This window comes from Melanostigma gelatinosum (assembly GCF_949748355.1).
Source record: "Melanostigma gelatinosum genome assembly, chromosome: 14".
Classification (NCBI taxonomy): Eukaryota; Metazoa; Chordata; class Actinopteri; order Perciformes; family Zoarcidae; genus Melanostigma; species Melanostigma gelatinosum.
The window spans coordinates 21,212,520-21,232,928 of record NC_136647.1 but is presented as its reverse complement, the minus strand read 5'-3'; the positions used below and the strand labels follow the sequence as shown (position 1 = coordinate 21,232,928).

Sequence of the window (20,409 nt, the reverse complement as noted above, 5' to 3'; positions counted from 1 at the left end):
ACTCTATTTTTCTTCCTGCTGCGGCTGGCAGGTGGGATGTAAAGGACTCTTTAAAAATACACCTTTTCCTGTATCTGATGCAGACAGCGGCAGATCAACCGGCTGCCTTTCAATCACGCGTGAAGATTCGTGTCTGCCATGTCACGGCATGGTTTTGCTAATTCGAGTAAACTTGGCATATATTTTTACAAATAAATATTTCATTTATACGATGTAATCTATCTAATGTGCACTTTCTTAAAACTGATAATTACAGACGAGTGGATATTATACTGTATTTCAGACAGTGGGAGCAAAAATCCTGCTTCAAAGTGTCGATTTCTTGGACTAACTAATAAAGAATAAAAGAAAATGATCTGGTATTATGAAGGGCTTTTTGTGATACCAATATGTTTTTTTTTTATATATATACTTTATTGATGAGAATGCACCATATGACATAAAAATCAAAGAGCAAGTATTTTCATTTTTTGTGCACGTGTTACTCAGTTTACAGTAGTAAAGGAGAAAATAACAAGAAAGAAAAGCAAAAAACATAAAACAATACCAATATTAACATAATATCACAGACGTTAAAGTTTCCCAATTCTCAAGAATATCCTGCATCCAGATTATTGAGAAATAATCTCATGGTTCAACATGAAAATGTCTTAAATTGAACCTTAGAGCCTCTCAATGATGATTAGTGAAATTATGAAAAACAATACATTTGATTTGTTTCAATCTGACTTTAGGATACATCATAGTACTAAAAACGCTCTTCTTAAGTTAATGAATAAACAGAAACCTGTGTGGTTATTAGTGCACAGCTCTTCAAAGGGTTGGCTTCTCCTTCATAGACTGGTGTTTGTGTGCAGGGACTGCTGATGCTGGAGATCAGCCACAATGTCTGTTCTCTGTGGTGTGCGTCCATACTTTATTTCCTTTTGCATGCTTGCTTTAGGAACACCTTCCGTCAGAAGGGAAATGCTGTTGAACTCGTTGGATGATCCAACATGTGGATGCTACTTGCGCTGACTCCTCCTCACACGTGGAAAAACTGACATTTCATTTATTATGACATGAATAAATACATGATAAAAGCTCTTTGAAGGGGGGGATTATTTCTGGAATGTAATGATCGGAGGGGAGGAAATCAACAGCAGGCAATCCCTCTCACCTCCTCAGCAAACTTCACCTTGAGCACGACACATGATTAATGTGTGGTCATGTCATCTCATTAAAGCTGTCTGCATTCGTTAGTAAACAGATTTATTACAGTCGACCGCTGTAAGCACACCACTGATCAAAGACAGCACTAATGTCAAGAAGGCGATACTTTCATGTCTTTGTTTACCAAAATGTGATTCTATGCGCCCGGATGTGTGTACATCCTGAGCATTCTTCCACTGGTTTCACTACAACAAATATCATGAACGAAACACAACTCGGTGAGCTGAAAAGTAATAGTTATCACTGTACACTAGGGCTGAGCAATACATCAATATTAGATCAATATTATATCAATATCGTGGTATAAGTCTCTAGCATTTATTTTATTTGTCTTTACCCACTTAGTCATTATATCCACATTACTTATTATTTCATCAAAAATCTCATTGTGTAAATATGTTGTAAAAGAACCAACGGCCAACCCGTAGCTATCCTCTCAATATCCATGTTGAGGTATTTGGTGAAAAAATATTGTGATATTTGATTTTATCCATATCGCCCAGCCCTAACTGTGATGGTCATGACATTTTAGTTGCCAATTAATTATTGTACAACTAATTGCGACTCGCGGTTTGATTGTAATTGTGTGTCTTTTTGAAGCCTCACAGCGGTGCGGTTGTGCGTGGCTTTCCAACTGACCCCGACTGTCCAAAATGATGCGATTGTTGGCAAAACGGTGTCGATAGATGTTCAAGCAGCATGCTGAAAAAATGATCCGTCTCTGGTTTGCTTTATTCCAAAACGTCTGCGTATGCTGACCTACTGTAACAAAGACAGGGTTCAAGGACGCTAACTCGCATTGCTTTCTGAGGTCTTGAGGCGCTGCAACGTTTATTCAGAGACAAACCGAAACCTGCACTGTATATTTACTCCCAACTGACCCCTTTACAGCTGTCTGCTCCGTCTCTCTCTCTCTGTCGCTCTACCACACACTCGCTACCGAGCTATTCCTCCAAGATCCCACACTGCTCCTACAACACCGTGTTTCCATCCAAATATTTCGATGTGAATTATCTCATGAGAAGAGCTGGATGGAAGCGACGACTGTCCCCAGAGCTGTAAAACACACTGCTGCAGCTGTAAGGGAGACTCGTCTATAAATCAAGGGAGACACTTTATTTACCGACTGGAAACGCAGCGAGTTCACTTCCTATTTGATGCCACATTTGTAACATTTGCTTTGAATCAGGGCTGTCCACAAATACTCTAAACACAAATATATACTGGATTAGTAAAAAAAACTGATATTCGAAAGTGAATATAACTTTTTGATTGGCGTGAGTTTCTCTGTTGACAATAACGTTTTGCTAAATACTTTTCTATCATCACTGTGATTGGCTTTCCAAACTAATGTCACACTGATATTTACACAGGGTCACCTTCCTCCTTCAGCAGATGGATGTGAAACAAACATCACAGTGAAAGAACTGAAGCACAGCCTTCTTTTTGTCTGGAGGGGGAAGTGTTGTGCTGCACACTCAAACGTGCTTTTTGAGCTGGAAACTAAATTGCATGACTGGTTTTAGTATTGACAGTTCTTTCCAAAACCAGGAAGCAGGAAAAAGCCCTGAATTTAATGGGTTCAAAATAGCTCAACACGCCGTTCGCCAAACTGTATTAAATCAGCCCAGAACCTCACAGGTCGGGACTTATCGATGTCATTGAACGTGTCTAAAAATAGAACGTGAACGTCCCCCTGAGCGACTCCTCCCTCACATCCACGCACTTCCCCTCGCCACCATTCCGTAAAATATGCATTCAGGACATCAGCATGTCTGCTTTTCTAGTTGGCGATCTCTCATAATGTTACATTACAAACAAGCAATCCGTGTTTAAATTGAGAGGAGAGTGTCCGTAGCACCGCTAACTGCTAACAAACATAGGTGATGTTCACTTACATTATGATGCGTTCAGGCTCTGTTCTGTGAAAATGAGTACTATTAAATCATAACTTATACTATCATGATGTCATCAATGATCAGCAATTAGTATCGGCGGCAAAAAAAAAAGAAGTGATCTGGGATCTGTTAAAACGATATTTGCTCCCTTTTGTCTTTTGAGCTGATCCCATCTGTGTTCTGATCCGAACCGTGAGTTTTATGATCCGGTGCACCACTAGTTCTGGGGGCAAGCGAGCACACTTCTGAGTCATGCTGTCTGGGGTCAGAGATTGAAACAGACGTGAAATGTTTGACCGGAGAGAGCAGTGACATTTCTCCGCTTGTGGTGTGAATGTGACTGCGTTCACCATCTTACCGGCGTACTCCGGGTCCACGTGAGGAGGGTAGAAGCGAAAGTTGATGAAGAAGGGGATGGGCATTCCATACTTGAACCACTCCACCACGTAGGGCTGGCCGTTCAGGGGGTGGGACACGTCGCATCCCAGGATGACGTTCTCTCCCGCGTGGGCCGTCACAAATTGGGGCTCCTCTCGCACTCCGTGGGCACCTGAGGGTTAATGGCATTCACAGGTCAGCCAGGTCAACGAGCCCATTTCATCTTAGCACTTCACACCATTACATTTAAATTCAGATCTTCACACATTTAGAGAAAAATACTCCTGCAACCACAGAGCAGGTATAAAGGCAGACAGATCATTTTTAAGGGTTTGAGAATAATGAATCCTAATTCCAGGAGCCGACCACGTGACCTCCACCGGCTTTCTGCTACCGTCCACTCAATAACAACAGCAACAGTCAGCAAATAAGAGCTCCGTTCAAAGGAAGAGTTTCATTCTCTTTCTGGCAGAGTTAGATGAGACGATGGACCCCCCACTCTCATGTCAGTGCGCTGAATGTGAAGCTACAGCCAGCAGCTGATTGGCTTAGCTTGGCATAAAGACTCGGGGTGTGGTTAAAAAAATCGATACAGCACAGTATTGTGATATTTTGCGTGTCAATATTGTATCGATACAAACGGACACCAATTATCAATCTTCTATGAAATGAACTATCAATATTGCATACACAGATTAAACCTTTTGGTAACAATGCTTTTTCAGTCCACTAGAAGGTGCTGTGTCAGCGATAGTGGCAGGAAAACAAAGATGGAGGTGGTCAGTCTGCGTCACTGACAATAAGAGTGAGATGTGTGAAGTGAGATGAACCGAGTGGAAAAACAGACAAAATACATCAATTGTAATTGAAAAAAAAGAACAAATTCCAAAGTATCGCGATATACTGTATATGTTATCGAAATACTCACCATAAGATCGTAGCGTGACTTAAGTAGCGTGATAATATCGTATCATGAGTTGACAGCTCATTGACAATAGGCCCTTTGACCACACATTGAAGGGTAAACACAGATGTAATGGATAACATGAACCCTGGCCCTGTTCCATTGCGATGGGCCATGGCCCTGCTGTTGAGTATGCAGGCTCACTGGAATGACTGCTGCACGCTAAATAGAACGGGACCATCATTTATTTGATCGATTACGCCTCTGCTTACTCTGCTATCACACGTTAAAATGGCTGCTGCAAAAATGGAACGATATGATCAGCTGTTTCCGACCCTTATGCTAAGCTAATCAATAATAATCAATGACTCGTGACTTCCCGTTTGAGAGTGGAATCCATCTTCTCATAGGACTCTCTACCAGAAAGCCAATAAGCATGTTTCCGATGAAATGACAAACTAATCCTTTCGGGGTACTTTACGGTAAACTACTATTGCCAAACAGTGTTGATGCTCCATTCATCACCTTTCAGTCACGATCACGTCGTCTGATCTTGAGGCTATCGTGGCATCAGTCGACGTGAAGTAAACAAGGCGGGGGTGGTAAGCCTGATCAGAGATGGTTCAGATTAGAGAGAAATGTAGCAAGAAGGTCTTCGGAAAGCAAAAAGGGTTCCGCCCAGAGAAGTGAGTGAAAGTGTGTGTGTGATAACACAAACATGTGCTAAGCAACACGTTCCATCACTCAGGGCGGCAAGGACCGCCGGCGACAAATCCAATACGGAGCCAAGGCCAAGGGGCTGGGAACAGGAGACGATTAACCGCACCCGCAGACACTTGAATGTGATTCATCTCGGCAGAGTCTTTTTTTCCATCTAATTCCAACTGACAGGACGCAAACATGCAGGAGGTAATGTGACAGCAACGCAACTGATGTTCAATAACACTTTGACCTTTGGCTCAGCGACTGCAGTAACCCCAGTGAAACTGTGTCTGTCAGGCTAGCTGCTCGACGGGCCACACATCGAGCCCAGGCTAATTACTATGCAGCCTGGCTTTATGAGCGTGGTAGCATTTTACCAGTCGATACACGGCGAATCGGATGTGCTCGCTGCTCGTCACTCTGCGGCCTGCGAGGAGGCCGGGCGGGGCAGCGAGTTCCTCCTGCACACAGACGCTGCTCCGCTGCCTGCGCTAGCAAACAGTGGGCGTCGTGTGCAACGGGACTTTATCCATTACGTCTGCAAATGACTAAAGCAAAGGGCGATCACTAGTTGTGGCGTTAACATTTTGCAGCAAAGCAAAGGACGTCATTTCTTTACAATCAGCTAAAACTCTTCCTACACTCAAGTGCAGATGACGGACGAATGACAAATATGTAGAAGCCTGTGCTGTAGAAATGATTGATTTAAAGCTGCACTTATGTTTAAAGGGATAGTTTGAATCATGTTTTTAAAGTGGGGTTGTATGAGGTATGTTAGACACCTAAATGTACACTATATTAAGAATGTCTGTGGTGTTGCTGGAAGTGTGTGGCCAAACAGTAGGAGGACGATGAACACAGGAACCACTGAGAGCAGGATGGGACAGTAATGCTTCGGGCTATCTAACGGAGGTGCTGTGTGTGTAACAGCAAAGAAAAAGGTCAGGAGAGGATGAGCAGCTCGTTGAAAGCACAAACGCTCAGAGGATGACATTCTGCTGAGCTTCAATCCTGGGCACTTGATGCTCCTCCCGATTCGCAATTAGCAGAATGTGCTCGCTGTGAAACAGACCAAACTAATTACACTGCTGCAATAACTGAATATCCGTTCGAGGCCAGCCGTAAAGCGCAAATCTGTCTTGACTTGAAGGTTTGGGCGTATTAAGGCTGCAGCAGGGAAGCATGAAAGGCCTCCACAGTCACCTTGAAGTGAGGTCAATGTGAAATTCGACTGACTGTCTGGTTTTTGCACTAAACAGAGGATGTTTATCTCATGATGAGGCCTAATTGTCTGAACTAATGGAATGAAAAGGAGCAGATTCAAAGTGAAATTCTAACAGCAGTTGAGCTGTGTTTCCCCAAACACAGGGCTGTGTTTCACCTCGTGAAACACAATACGCCGTGTGGACTGTATCTGAATACATCATCACCATCACAGGCCTATCAATGCCACGCAGCATACAGCGCTCTTATGTAACGCAGAGTGCATTACCTCACTGAGAGGCAGCGGGGATCAGAAGGAGCTCGCAGATTTCGTGATTTTGAAGTGCATGTGTGCTCTGGAGCTCGCCGAGCTGAGCCAGATAATAACTGTGCTTTTCCCAGTGGTGAACCCCCCCCCCCCCCCACACACACACACACACATACACACGCTTCCTCAAGCGGCGCTATGTGTTGATTGGCTGCCGGTGACATCATGGCAGATAGCACAAAAAAAAAAACTGGTCCCTTGGAAGGTATGACTTCACTGTTTGTAACTGATGAGACGGAGAGGGAGCAAGGGAGAGAGGAGAGGCACAGCTCGTTTGCCCATCCCCACCCATAAGGGTTCAGCTCATCTACAATCAAAGACCCGGGGGAGGGCACCATCGCTAGGTACAACCACTGAGGTGCACTCACGCACACACACACACACGCAGTACCAAGAGTGTGAGCACGGCGGAGGAAAGAAGGGGAGGGTATGCCTGCTGGGGATGTGTGATTGTTGTGTGGTGTAAAAAATCCTTTAGCCGCTTTGTGTGAGTTATGCTGAAATAAGGAATACCAAAAACCAGGTTGTCTTTTAAGTAAGGAGTAGTGTAACACCACCGTCAGATTAAAAATATATTGTGTCCCAGTAATGGTTCAATCAGAAGAGAATATGTAGATGTTTGATCTGTGGTGTTGAAATGGATTTATAGGGTCAATTGGAGCCATTTCAGAGATCCATAAGCCAGGTTTCCGTGCGAATGCAGAGCAAACGTTAAACAGATGTGTGCCGTTATCCACTTCTGTTCACTGAATATCGAGACGACGTGATTAAAAGGGCTCCAGTCAAACATCAAACCAACAAAAATGTAGAAAAACGTGCATTTACTGTCTATCCAGTTTCATCAATTCATTTGAGGAAAGTCTTTTAGTCTGCCGCTATTTTTGTCTCTTCAGCGGACACAAAGACACATGTTTCACGCATTTATTCGCCTCCGTTTCCATTGAAATTTGTATCAATACACAAACAATTCCACAACAGCCAAGCATGAACCATTTTTGCAAAGGTTTTCAAATGTGCAAATTTGAAAATGCACATAAAAAGTGGTGGATGGAAAGACACTTTGTCGAGTTGTGCCAGTGTGTGTGTGGTATCACTTCATACCACGGTGAAACTCACCTACTGCGTCAACTCGGCTTACTGTCATTAGCTGGACTACTATAGTTTTTAGAGGGGCCATGAACACATTGCACATTTTTAAAAGTTAGGCCATTTAAAGAACTAGTGCAATGCCTTTTCTTGGCGTGGCCCGTCCGGAGCGTACGCTCGTTCCCAAAGGCGCCGATTACTTGGCTCCCGGTTTTGCTGCTAGCAGCGTTGCTGGGCGACGTACCCTTTCGGTGTTAGCGTCACTCGCCTGTTGCTCGAAGCGGCCACGGCCTTAATCATGCATAACTTTAAGCCTCCATATTATTTAAATGGGTGAGTTACACATACAAATTCAACCTCCGTACAGTTGTCATGAAAGTAAATATTAGCTATAGACACAAAAACCGTTTTTTTGGCTGCAAACACGTCTATTACTGCTGTAAAGTTTGGCATTTTAACATGGGGGTCTATGGGGATTAACTCGCTTTTGGAGCCAGCTTCAAGTGGTCATTTGAAGAACTGCATTTTTGGAGGTTTTGGTGGGATTATTTTTCCTGCAGCTAAAATGAGCTTCTACCACTAGCCCAGAAGATCATTGGATAAGGTTTTAACTTACGCCATAAGCTTTATTTTAAAAGGATATAAAATAACATGTAGATTGAGAAAATATTCACTCTGCTTTTTCCCAGTCACTTGAGTGATTTTCATTATAAAGACATTTCAAATGAAATGTTCGAATTTTGCAAAGAAAAGAAAGAACCCGTATATATGATTTATGTGTGTTTATGGTATTCTCTCCTTCATAATGCTCCAGTAAACTGCTATTCTAAAATGATTTACGAGTAGTATTTGATCCCAGGTCCCGGTGTGTCACAGATTAAGTGCTCTTCCTCTGCTATATGGCAGTATAAGAGGATATATAACAGCGTAATACCATGTGACAGTGCAGACAGGCTTATATTCACACTGAAGCCTCGGAGAAAACTGCAATGCTATATTTATTCAAGGTGATAAACGAGACTGTGCGTGAAAATTCAGTCGGATGCAATTAACAATGCAAGTATGAAGCGTTACGACAAACACACACACACACACACACACACACGACACACTCTGGCGTAATATTTCAGACTCTGTGTTAGCACTTAAAACACCAAATATACTGGAGCTTCCCCCGTCTCTGTCTCAGCCGGTCCCCTGGCTCCATCCTGGCTCTGTCTAGCAGTGACAACATGCCCACTCTGCTAAGTGCCAACAAAAATGAAAAATAAATGAGATTTCTACAAAATACAACATGAATTGTTAATGACTATAGGAAGGTCAGTGCATTGTCACGCCGCCTATTATTCTTGCACCTGCACTGTATCTTATTCCAAAGTTGCGGTGCCGAAAATAAAACGGCAGCTCATTGAAATGAATGTCCCCATTCATGATGTTCCCGGCCTGCCCGCTAAGCCAAAGGGGATTTACAATGAACTGGGGGTTCCTTATGATCAGTTTTCAAATACTAGTACAAGTTTGTGTATAAAAAGCCAAGTAGTTTACAGAAAATGTGTGCTGTATTAGAACATTTTCTCTTTCTTTCTGCATTGGCCTTTAAACTCCATCACCATCTGCTACCAGAATCTGGAGGCTTAAACCGTGTGGCTCAAAGTTATGCAGTGGCTCATGTCAGCAGGAGAGCGCTACCCGTCTGAGAATAACTCACAGTAATTCATATTGATGCATAATGAATACTGTGAGATTATTCGTCCTTATTTCAGGGGCTATATGGGATTCATGGGGTAATGCACATAGACTGTTATTAAGAAGTAGACGTAGTCGCCGTGACGTCACCCAATGGTTTGTGGACTGCCGTTTTAAAGTTGCGACGTTTGAAGTTTCGCCATTTTTGCCGTCGCCATCTCGATTTTTGCGAAAATGTTACAATTAACTTTCATGAAGTGAAAACACACTGTGAGAGTGTTAAAAGTTCTAAGATGAAAACATGGACAACTCCCAGGCCAGACAACGCTGTGGTGGCAACATGTCAATCACAAGGTAGCCCCGCGCTAAAGCATCCCCTGCTTGATGGTCTGTTTGACTCTCAATGGACCATCATTTACTCAATCAACATCATGCTGTATTGAAGAAGACTTGAAACTAGAGAATGATACCATAAACTCATGTTTACAATGTTTACTGAGGGAATAAATCAAGAGAGAAGTAGAGTCATTTTCTCATAGACTTTTATACAACCAGAGGAGTCGCCCCCTGCTGGACACAAGAGAGAATGCAAGTTTAAGGCACTTCTGCATTGGCTTGACTTTTTAGATCTGGAGGTTGCCGCCTGGTGATGCACAAAAACTGAAACAAACATGCATTTGAACACTGATTTGGACGTTGATTACCATGGTAATGGTCGAAGCTTCTAAGCTTCAAAGCATTTGGGTCAGCCTTCGTTAACATTTTACTTAAAGAGAGTACTAGCGCTGTGTACTGGCATGAATTTTGGCGATACAATACATATTATGATACATGGGTTAAGATTCAACATACTGCAAAATATTGAGACTTTTTTATATCTAATGTTAGAAAACTTGACTTTGTTATGCAATCAGACGAGTGTGATCTGCATTCATCATAGTCCATATAACATTCACCATCCCAGCCCTACTTTGAGAGGACACATACACAGAGATTATTGCATTACTCTGCAAATGAAATGACGTGTTGACTGATCTTTGCATGTTAACTATTATTTAAAATCATTAATGTTTTTGAGAATTGTTGCAGTATCACAAAACATAATACTCGATAGATGACTGAGGTCAACAAACAACATTCTCATGATAAATGCATCTGTAGAACGAAAAATGGGATTTTTTTTACGGTATCCGAATAGTTTTCTAACCCGAAAAGCATGAGACGAGTCCATTATGAGCTTCAATTCTCCAGTGTGAGATCAAAGACAAGTACAGTTTTAGATCAATAAAGCAGAATGTGTGAACTACGGTGTATTCATTGTGCAAATACTTCATGCAGGAAGAGATAATTCACTTGGGAAGAGCAGTGAGTGAGAACGAACTGTGACTCTGTTTAAATAGAAAGAAATCCAGTAATCAGCACCCAGAAAGTCAAACCGTTCTGCGTATGAGCTCAGGAAAATTGCATTGCTCATTTTTTTTGTTTGTCAGCTTGTGCTACAATCCTTAGATATATCAGGGTGGCTTAAAATGATAATCCTACACCAAAGGGTGGGAGACTTGACCTAAATTCTGGACTCCCACTTTCAAGCTTTCATCATTTGGAATTCACAGGAGATCTTTCCCGGATGCAGAAGCATCTGATCCCTCCTGCATCACACGGGGAGTAAAGCAAACAGAAGCTTTAATGTGATGTTGGAGGTAGCCTTTATATAGTAACACGGCAAACATTTGTGAATAGTCAGCACATCGAGACAACGGGGTTGACTTTCAATAGGCATTTAATCCCGGATGCAATTTCCATTCTGTTGTCAGTCCATGCAAACCGCAGAAGCCACTGGTCAAGGTGACTCTGTCTGTTCTCAGTCAGACAACAACTTTGAAACACAGATTTCAGGTCAGCCGGTTCTACCATAGTGTCGACAGAATGCCCACTAAGTATTTTGTCTGTTAATCCTGTCCTTCTCCATGACCCACTTTTCCTGGTGCTGATGCTGATCATCATTGTCCCGACAAATTCCTGAATGAAATTCAGATTTCCATGTTCTCTGCTACAGGGCAGAACCTTCCAAAGATCCAGGAAGTAATAACTGCTGATTAGAAACACGCATCCCTTTCGCATCATGCCAGCAGATCCATCAAAAATAACGGCAGTTCTGTGTCGCAAATATTGGTGCAGACAAGTAATGGCGTCTCCTTGGCCCTTTGCCCTGCAGTCCCCTCTGTCTGAGATGTCCCACCATTGAAATGCATTGCCTGTGACATTCTTTGTGGCGGCAGGAAATTCAGACAGAGCAGATGGTTCTGAGATGAAGAGGTGAAAACAGGCAAAGTCAAACTTAAAAGGAGCATCAGTTCAGATCAGCATTTGGACTTTAATCCTTCCTAATGATTTGATCTAATTGGGTAAAATCTTAGAGTCTACTCAGACCTGCAGGGTGTCACATGGTGAAAGAACTTTTTGTAACCTTTGCACACCTTTTGAAGAGGGGCAATTATTTATTTGGATGTATATTATTTTAGTTTGTATATTATTTTAGTTTGCAGTTTTTAAGGCCATGTGTAGAAGCACACTGGTGATGAGATACATTCCTGCTGCTGGTTTCTCACTATTCTGCCTACCAACAGTTAGTGGAGGCAACGCGCCTTGAGTGTGCAGTGGAAGATGTGTTTTAGCGCCGGAGAGTTGCTGGATTGATGTGTTGCTTTGTTGTCATACAAATATATGTGAGTGGTGTGAGTTTGTTCTTGTCATTGTGTTAACTACATTGATTTTGACGATATGCATTGTCCATTAATGACGAAGCATCCCGTCACGCACGTATTCATGTATCTGCACTCTGCAGTTAGTGTATTTGTAGGTGTTGAGCTTCATCTTTACACAAAAACATTATATTTACCACAATTTAAGCTTCTGCATTTTCCAAATGCAATAGTATTATTCAAAGGTATTGCAGCATTTACATATGAAAATGATGGGATTACATTTCATGCATATTATAGTAATTTCACTATTTGTCTGACACCAATTATCAGACTGGGCTTTCACCTGGTGAGTTTGAGAATTGCCACACCGGTTTACATTTTTTAACATATGATGAACTCTCATCATTCTGCCAGGAGTAATTAGAAGAGTTTGCAAAATCCAACGATTAGAAAGTAAAATGCTTGTATAAATCTCTATTTTATAAAGACAGATCACTCTTGCAAACACTGCTCAATGAACCTGCTGGTAAGGATGTGTTTAAACTCATTTGGAAAAGCTTCAACTTTTGAACCTGTTGCAGACTTCTACCTAAGAGTCTCAGAATGTGCCATGTGTGTTGAGGAGGAAAACAAAGTGTGTTTGAGCCTCTTACCTCCCGTTGACTGGCTGGAATTAAGGGCAGATGGTAGAGGGAGGATCAGCGTACAATCAAGTTGAGGAATGCTCACCAATAAGCGAGGGCAACTGAGGCCGGGGGTCACACTTGTCTTTTCAATGCCACTTTTGTGATTGGATGCCCCAGATCGGAACACAGCCGTGTCCGCATTTGTGTGTCGGCAGCTGACCCTTCAGTGTGACCCGCCTGATCGGATTGTGTTCTGATATATTTTGTGGTGATAGAAGCGGCTGTAGAACAGCGGATGAACGCATTTCCTTTCCTTTAAATTCTTCAAAATAAAAGTCCCCTGTTATTTTTGCTGCTTACTCCTCTCTGCCGCATTAGTAGACTTGTTTTACTGAAAGATAGCCGCATCCAGAGCTCCGCTGATTGATTAACAGATTTAATTTCCAATCATTGTCACAATAAAAGTCCCCGTTATTTTTTCTGATTACTTTTCCTCCTTGCGGCATTACTAGACTTGTTTTATTGCTGAAAAGCCACTGATTGACGTATTATTCTATACATTTTTTTACAACAAAACACCCCCACTATTTTGATAATTAAAAGCTTTTACTTTGAAACAGCACAATCAGGAAGTGTTGGGTCTTCATTAGCAGCTACTGGTGTTCCCTCCTCTCTACCCTGCTCTCTTTGGTAGAGGAACTCTACGAGTGGGGGAGGATGATGGAGACCTATGTTTGATCAACTGTCTGGATTGTGTCCACATGCTGTCCACAGCTCACTGAGATCAGAACTCAAAGAGAGTCGGGCCACCTCAGCGCGAGGTCAGGCTGATTGAACCTAAAAATGCGAGCCAGATCTGATCTCGGAGCGTACAGACTTAGCGTACAGTTGATGAGTCTTGGCATGATGGGATGACAAAAGTCGTATTGAATAGAGAAGAGAAACCACGGCCACAGCGACTGAAATTAAACCAATTCAGTGATATTTATCAATTGTCAGTTCGGAGAAATAAATGACCAGACTGCGTCTGTGTGATTTATAAAACAAGAAATGATTTTGTTTAGTAGTATAGCTGCAATTTTACAGCTTTTGTTAACAATACAAAGTTATTCAAATGTGTTGCATTGTGTGAGTCTTTTGAACTCTGAGATGGTGAGAAAAAATCAAAAATACTGTTACTGACATTCTCGCTTCTGTTGAGATGAAGGTTCGGCGTTCTCTTGCAGCATGGCAGGTGTGAAAGGGCCTGCCATGCTGCAATTGAATCAAACTGTAGCACATCCACACCCTCGGTACACTTCGTTTGGGAAGGTGAGAACGCCCTAATCAAACTCTGGGCTGCCACAGACAGCTGGTGTTGGAGCGCTGCCAAGTGAAGGCGGGAATATTATGCGAGGGAAAACGAATCGGAATAAATGGCGCACATTACGGGCCGACTGTGTAGAGATGCATTCTTGGGACATTTAGCATCTGTTCAGCTGTCAGCATGCGTTACGAGCTTCAGCCTGCCTCACTCGGTTTCCTTGTAAAAGAAACTGGGAACAGGTCATGATGACAATCCATCACTTCCAGTGCTCCTTGTGCGTACTGGTGCGTGAAAGCGGCACACCATTATTTTTAAAACATCGAACTATAAAGCAAGGAGTCTGTCGTTCTGTCTGTCTGTGTGTCCTTCGCATATCTCGAAAAGCGTTCATCTGATCCACTTCACACTCGGCGGGTGTATTGCTGGGAACCCAAGTCGGTGCCGTGTTAATCCAACGATGGGAGATGGGTGACTGTTGTGCCCACATCTTTACAGAGACCTGGCGCCATCGCGGTCCTGGACGAAGATGCACTTGACGGGCGGACCGCAGGAGGACGCAGGACTCCGGTGGGACGAGAGGAGGCAAACTCTGTTTCAGATGTCGACCCACAGAATGGTTTTGTTGCTGCTGTTTTTTTAATCCTCCTGATGCAAGTTTAAAAACTGCACTACAGGAATGCAGTACTGTTTTGGTCTGTTGTGTGTCATGTTTTTCTTGTGTAGATGTCTGGAAACAAATTATGCTTGAACAGACTATTTGTAGTTTTCCTCTCTGCTTTGGCAGCAAAAACAGCCGGAGACGGTATCTGTGTCTGAGGAGCTGATGCGTGTCTGAGTGTAACTCTCACGAGACGGTGCGAGACCCAAGATGGCGGCCCCCAGCTGCTAGACTACTATCGAAACAAACTTTCTCATCGGACTTAAACCTCTTTCTTTTCCCCTTCACCCAGTATCTATTCCACTCAAAACTGGACTACAATATCAATCAAACTGGATCATCTGGAAGAATACATTGACGAGTGCTTCAACCGAATCTACATCATGGAAGAGGACAATACCGGCGATACCGAAGAAACACCCACTTCATACAGCAAAAGACCCCGTACTGTTTCAACTCCATCCACTTCACCAAAACCTCCATGTTGCTCCGAGATAAGCAACATACTCATGTCCATTGAAAATAAACTTTCCGACTTTGACTCCAGACTCTCGCTTATCGAAATCCTACACCGGGAATTCCAGGCTCTGCCACAGCCTGGAACTCAGTCCGAACCAAATCGACTCACTCACTCAGGACAACAAGTCACTTCATCATTCTGTCAAAACGATAACCACCCAGCTCACCTCTGTTACTGCCGACAACAAAGCTATGAAAGAAACCATCCTGGATCTACAAGCAAGTAGTATGAGAGACAATCTAGTTTTCACCGGCATTAGCGAACAAACTACAGAAGACTCCGAAAAATCAATCAAAGAATTCAACAACATCACATTCCACCGCGTACACTGTCTGGGACCAAGGAACAACAATAACCGACCACGGCCAATCATCGCTAAGTTTGAACACTACAAACAAAAATATCAAGTCAGGCAACAAGGCAGGCAGCTCAAAGGAACAGTTTTTAGAGGAATAATCATCTCATTCTCCGTTTACAAAAAAAGAAAGAAAAACAACAAGAAGCTGAACTGGAACAACAAATCTACCGACTCGAAACCATTAATGCAAGTAACCCAACAACGGAAACCCAGAACGAATTAAGAAAGTACAAATTCCAAATAAATGAAATTATAAATAATAAAACTCAATTCCTCATATACAGACTTAGACAAGAAAATGTTCACCATAGCAATAAATCCGGTAAATATCTGGCAAATCAAATTAAACGAAAAAAAGAAAAAACAACAATCTCAATCATCAAGGACTCTGCAGGGAAGCCCACAAATTCACCCGATGAAATAAATAAAATCTTCAGAAGTTTTTATGCCAATCTATATTCATCTAAAAATAACCCAAATCAAGAAGACATCAATTCATTTCTCAACAGCATTGATTTACCACAGCTTAACAAAGAACAAATCAACATACTTGACTCACCATTAACACAGGACGAACGTTTTACTGCCCTCAATCTTATGTATGCCCAATAACAAAGCACCAGGTCCCGATGGCTTCCCAGCTGAGTTCTATAAACACTTCTGGTTCATTCTAGCTCCACTCTTTAACAAAATGATAACTGAAATAAAACAAAATTTGCAATTTCCAGCCAACATGAATACAGCCAGTATATCACTCCTCCTCAAACCAAACAAAGATCCAACTCTTCCTTCTAGTTACCGTCCCATTTCTCTTCTCAATGTATATAATGTTATTAAATGATATTAAAATCATCGCTAAGGCATTAACTCACAGATTAGACAAAGTCACTCCATCCATAATTCATCCAGCTCAAACCGGCTTTATCAAAGGTAGACATTCATCCACTAACACACGCAGACTGTTTAATTGAATCAATTACTCATCATTACAACAAACTGGTACCATCATAGCCTCCTTAGATGCAGAAAAAGCCTTCGACAGAGTAAACTGGACATTTCTCACAAGCACATTACAAAGATTTGGCTTTGGGGAATCATTTATTAACTGGGTTAAAATTCTATATACTTCACTGTCAGCCAGTCATCACTAATGGACAAACTTCACAAAGCTTTATACTGCACAGGGGGACTAGGCAAGGATGCCCACTCGCTCCCTCACTTTTCACCATTTTCATTGAACCGTTAGCTGCAGCTATTCGTCAGAACATCGACATAAAAGGAATTCAAACACAAAGATTACCTTCAGGCCTGATGTAAGCTTTGATCACGAATTCTACAGTAAAATGACTGTAGATGTGAATGCAAGTCAACGGCGTTGCCTCCCACATTACTTCAGTGATAGCTGTGTGTGTCTCATTTTCTTCTTCTTCAGTTAATCATTAGTAATTTAATGTATGCTAATCACGTAAGTGTTGGACCGGAGTTACAGGACAGACCTGAATCGGCCTCGCTGTCTGTGTGGACTACAAGTAGCTGCAGCATCAGCATCGTTCTGTGAGAAATCATTAGTGTGTGTTTTCTGCAGCACCAGCGGGGGCATGTACCACACACACACACATACACACACACACACACACGATTAAGCCATATCTACTGTGGACACTCTACTCCCATTGACCAGCACATTTCCCAGAGAACAATGAGGGCAAATGAGCATCACCGATCTGTTTCGACTTAATATTCTCAGGTACAGCTCAGCTAAAAACGTTAGCGTGTCCTTCACTTCCGCATGTAACCGGTAGGCTACCAACAACGTTATCTTCACTTCACTCGTTCAACTCATAGTCTGTGTATAAGAAGTGGACGTAGTCATTGTGACGTCACCCATTGGTTTGTGGACTGATGTTTTAAAGCCTCGAGTTTGCCGATTTACCATGTTGTTTTTTTCGCAGCCAATGAACAGAAGTAACCATATTTGGAATGCGGAGAAGTGCCATACCATAAACTCATGTTTACAATGTTTACTGAGGAAATAAATCAAGAGAGAAGTAGAGTCATTTTCTCATACAATCTATACAATCAAACTTATTTTTGCAACCGGAGGAGTCGCCCCATGATGGTCAGTAGAGAGAATGCAAGTTTTAAGAGACTTCCGCAATGAATATTGTTGGGCTCTGACCATGTGGCTTAAACATGTGCTGTGGACAAAGAAAATCAGGCCTTAACTTTTTCAAGCAAAGGTCTCATCCTGATTTGTAGTTGATAAGAGCAAAGGGATTTCACACTAAGGTGTGAATTCCCCCCCCCCCCAAATAACCATGGTAACCGCGGCAATCTCATTGGCCGAGAGCCAAGAGACCCGAGGACCCCTGTGGTTCAGCCGATGTTCTATAAAACTGTTTTTAGTTCACACCTCTAAGCTTTTACCCTTCGACCTCCGTCGAACAGGGAGCACACAACCGCTCTCTTCGCCCGGACCCCCCCCCCCGTCCAGGCCACAGAGAATCCAGCTTTCCCCGCCAGCGCGACGCCGGCCACGTGAAAGCCACGAGGAAGCCCCTCAAACCCTCATCAAACCCTGTCAGGTCACGAGCCGTTTCGCTGGACGAAACGACAGTGTTCCACGTTGAGTACAGCTCCACTCAGCCCGCGAGACGAACCCGCATCAGCGATCCGTTCTCTGCTTTTTGTTTCTTTTTATTTTGTGCACAAACCGGCACAGAGGAGCCCGACGAAGCCTCGCTCCTCTCGTGACCGAGGATTCCCGGCAAGACGCGCAGACACGTCGTCTCATCCGAAGTTAACTGTTCTCCCTGCAGCGAGTACAGACCGGACCTGCGTTTGCTCCAGAGCCACGCTAACGGACCGAAGCCGCGCCAGCTCACCGCCGCGCGACACACAGCGCCCGCTGCAAAGCCGCGCCGACCCGCAAGTCCCCCCCTGTCCCCCTTCCCGACGAGGAAAACGGACAGCTTTGCCACAAACACTTCCACGTTGCAACGAAGCATCTACAAGTAAGGTTCTTGGCATTTGGGCATAGCTTAGCTTAAATTAACTTAAGTTTAATTCAGGCCATTCATGTATATGTTGATATTCCCGTGTTTTTGTGTGTTTAAATTACTGTCGCGTGATATCGAGATATTGCGCAATCATTACGGAACAGAGGAGTTCCGCTGTATTTGTGTATCAACTATGACTGTTTCTTTGGGATTAATTTCATTCATTGTCTTCCACTCCGTGTGGAAGTTCTCTTTTCATTAACTCGACTCGGTGAGTGAGCTGAGGTGCGTGGTTTATCACGGCATAAGTTACCGGCAGTTCTCAAGACGACAGCGGTATATTTATGCGTGATAGAGCCAGCCAACTCAGGCTCACTACAACGCGCACCGCGCGCAGAAGTCTGATTCATGAGCCCCCACCTTTTTTCTCTTTCCTCCTTTCACGAAACACACACACACACAGCTCCTAATTCTACCCCTGGGGAACCTCGTTCAAACGAGCGCCTCACATCACGTGCTGCCCAGGCAAACGTGAATTACGTACAGCAGCCCCATTCTGCCATTTTGTCCGGGTCCCTCGACTCCGCCATCTTTGTAGTTTTTAGCTGTAGTTCTTAAGGCCCCTCCCCTTTGGCCAGCGTCACTCGACGCCGCCATCTTTGTAGTCTTTAGCGTAGCTGTAAGACTCCCTCCTTTTCACCCACAGACCCACACGCACACACACACACACACACACACACACACACAGACATACACCCTCATCCATTTTATTCATTCTTTAGTTTAGGCATATAAAATTGTATGATAACGTTTGTTGGTTGCAATATTAATTGATTTGATCATTTATTATTTTGATTCAATAAACTCTGTTATACTTTCAGGAGCAGTCGTCTGTGATTACTTGTGCATATGTATTTGATAAGACTGTATGTAGTAGCCGGTGCTCGAACTTAAAAACCTTCACTGTCACTGAATGTGTAGTCATACGCAGACTATTGACATTATGAGTGACTACTAATTATGAGACTTAGTTTTATCGTTTGGTTATTGGTCCCTGTTCGCAGGGTGGTGCCCCGTTTATATTAATAATCATTAATAATTGTTACATACATCAATAATTCTATTGATGTCAAGAATTCAGTTTCTTAAATGCTGATAACCCAAACACGCTCCTTTAGATCCCAACATAATGGTGCCCCGTGTGAGGCTACGTTATTCCAGTTTTGTTACAGTATATATGCACATTAATCCATAATTATTTTTGAATAATTAATTTTCCAAAAAATATTTTTTTTCGAAAAATTATTTTTTTTTCTTCTTTTGAATGATCCAAATTCCTGAAACTTATTTCCCAAAATAGGTAGGCTTTGATCTTCAAAATCTTGTCTTATTGTAATTAAATTTTTGATTTTAAATTTTGATTTTTAATCTTAATCTTTAATTCCCTTCTCGAAATTTATTTCGTTTCCCTTCCAGGTTTAATGATTCGTTTCATTTCTTAAACTAACAGCCAGCTGTGTAGTAGATTTGATCGTTTATTTGTAATACCTTGCTTGTTTTCTTAAATCCCTCCAAAGAAGTTACACACAGCTGTCACAGGCCCAAAGTGCTAAACCACATTAGCATTTTCGCACCTCTGGCTGCAAAGCAGTAGTGATACCTCAGAGCAGCAACAGTAGAAACGTAAGTCACAGAGCTAGACATTTCACTGTGCGCCTGCATGAACCGTAACACTAACAGTAATTAACATCTAACAGTAGAAATCCTAAGTTACAGAACTAGACATTTCACTGAGAACCGTAAACACGAACAGTTTCCGTTCTAACACTAGGGAATTAAC

General features: G+C 42.7%; 1 protein-coding gene across 1 annotated transcript in view; it reads right to left on the bottom strand.

Moving 5' to 3' along the window:
- Nucleotides 1-20,409, bottom strand: part of igsf9bb (immunoglobulin superfamily, member 9Bb) — a gene marked incomplete at both ends in the record, with an annotated part of 121,076 nt that overhangs the window by 82,172 nt on the left and 18,495 nt on the right. Inside the window, one exon of the mRNA XM_079283559.1 lies at nucleotides 3,469-3,660. Within this exon, the coding sequence (XP_079139685.1) occupies nucleotides 3,469-3,660 (192 nt within the window). The remainder of the gene's footprint in view (nucleotides 1-3,468; nucleotides 3,661-20,409) is intronic.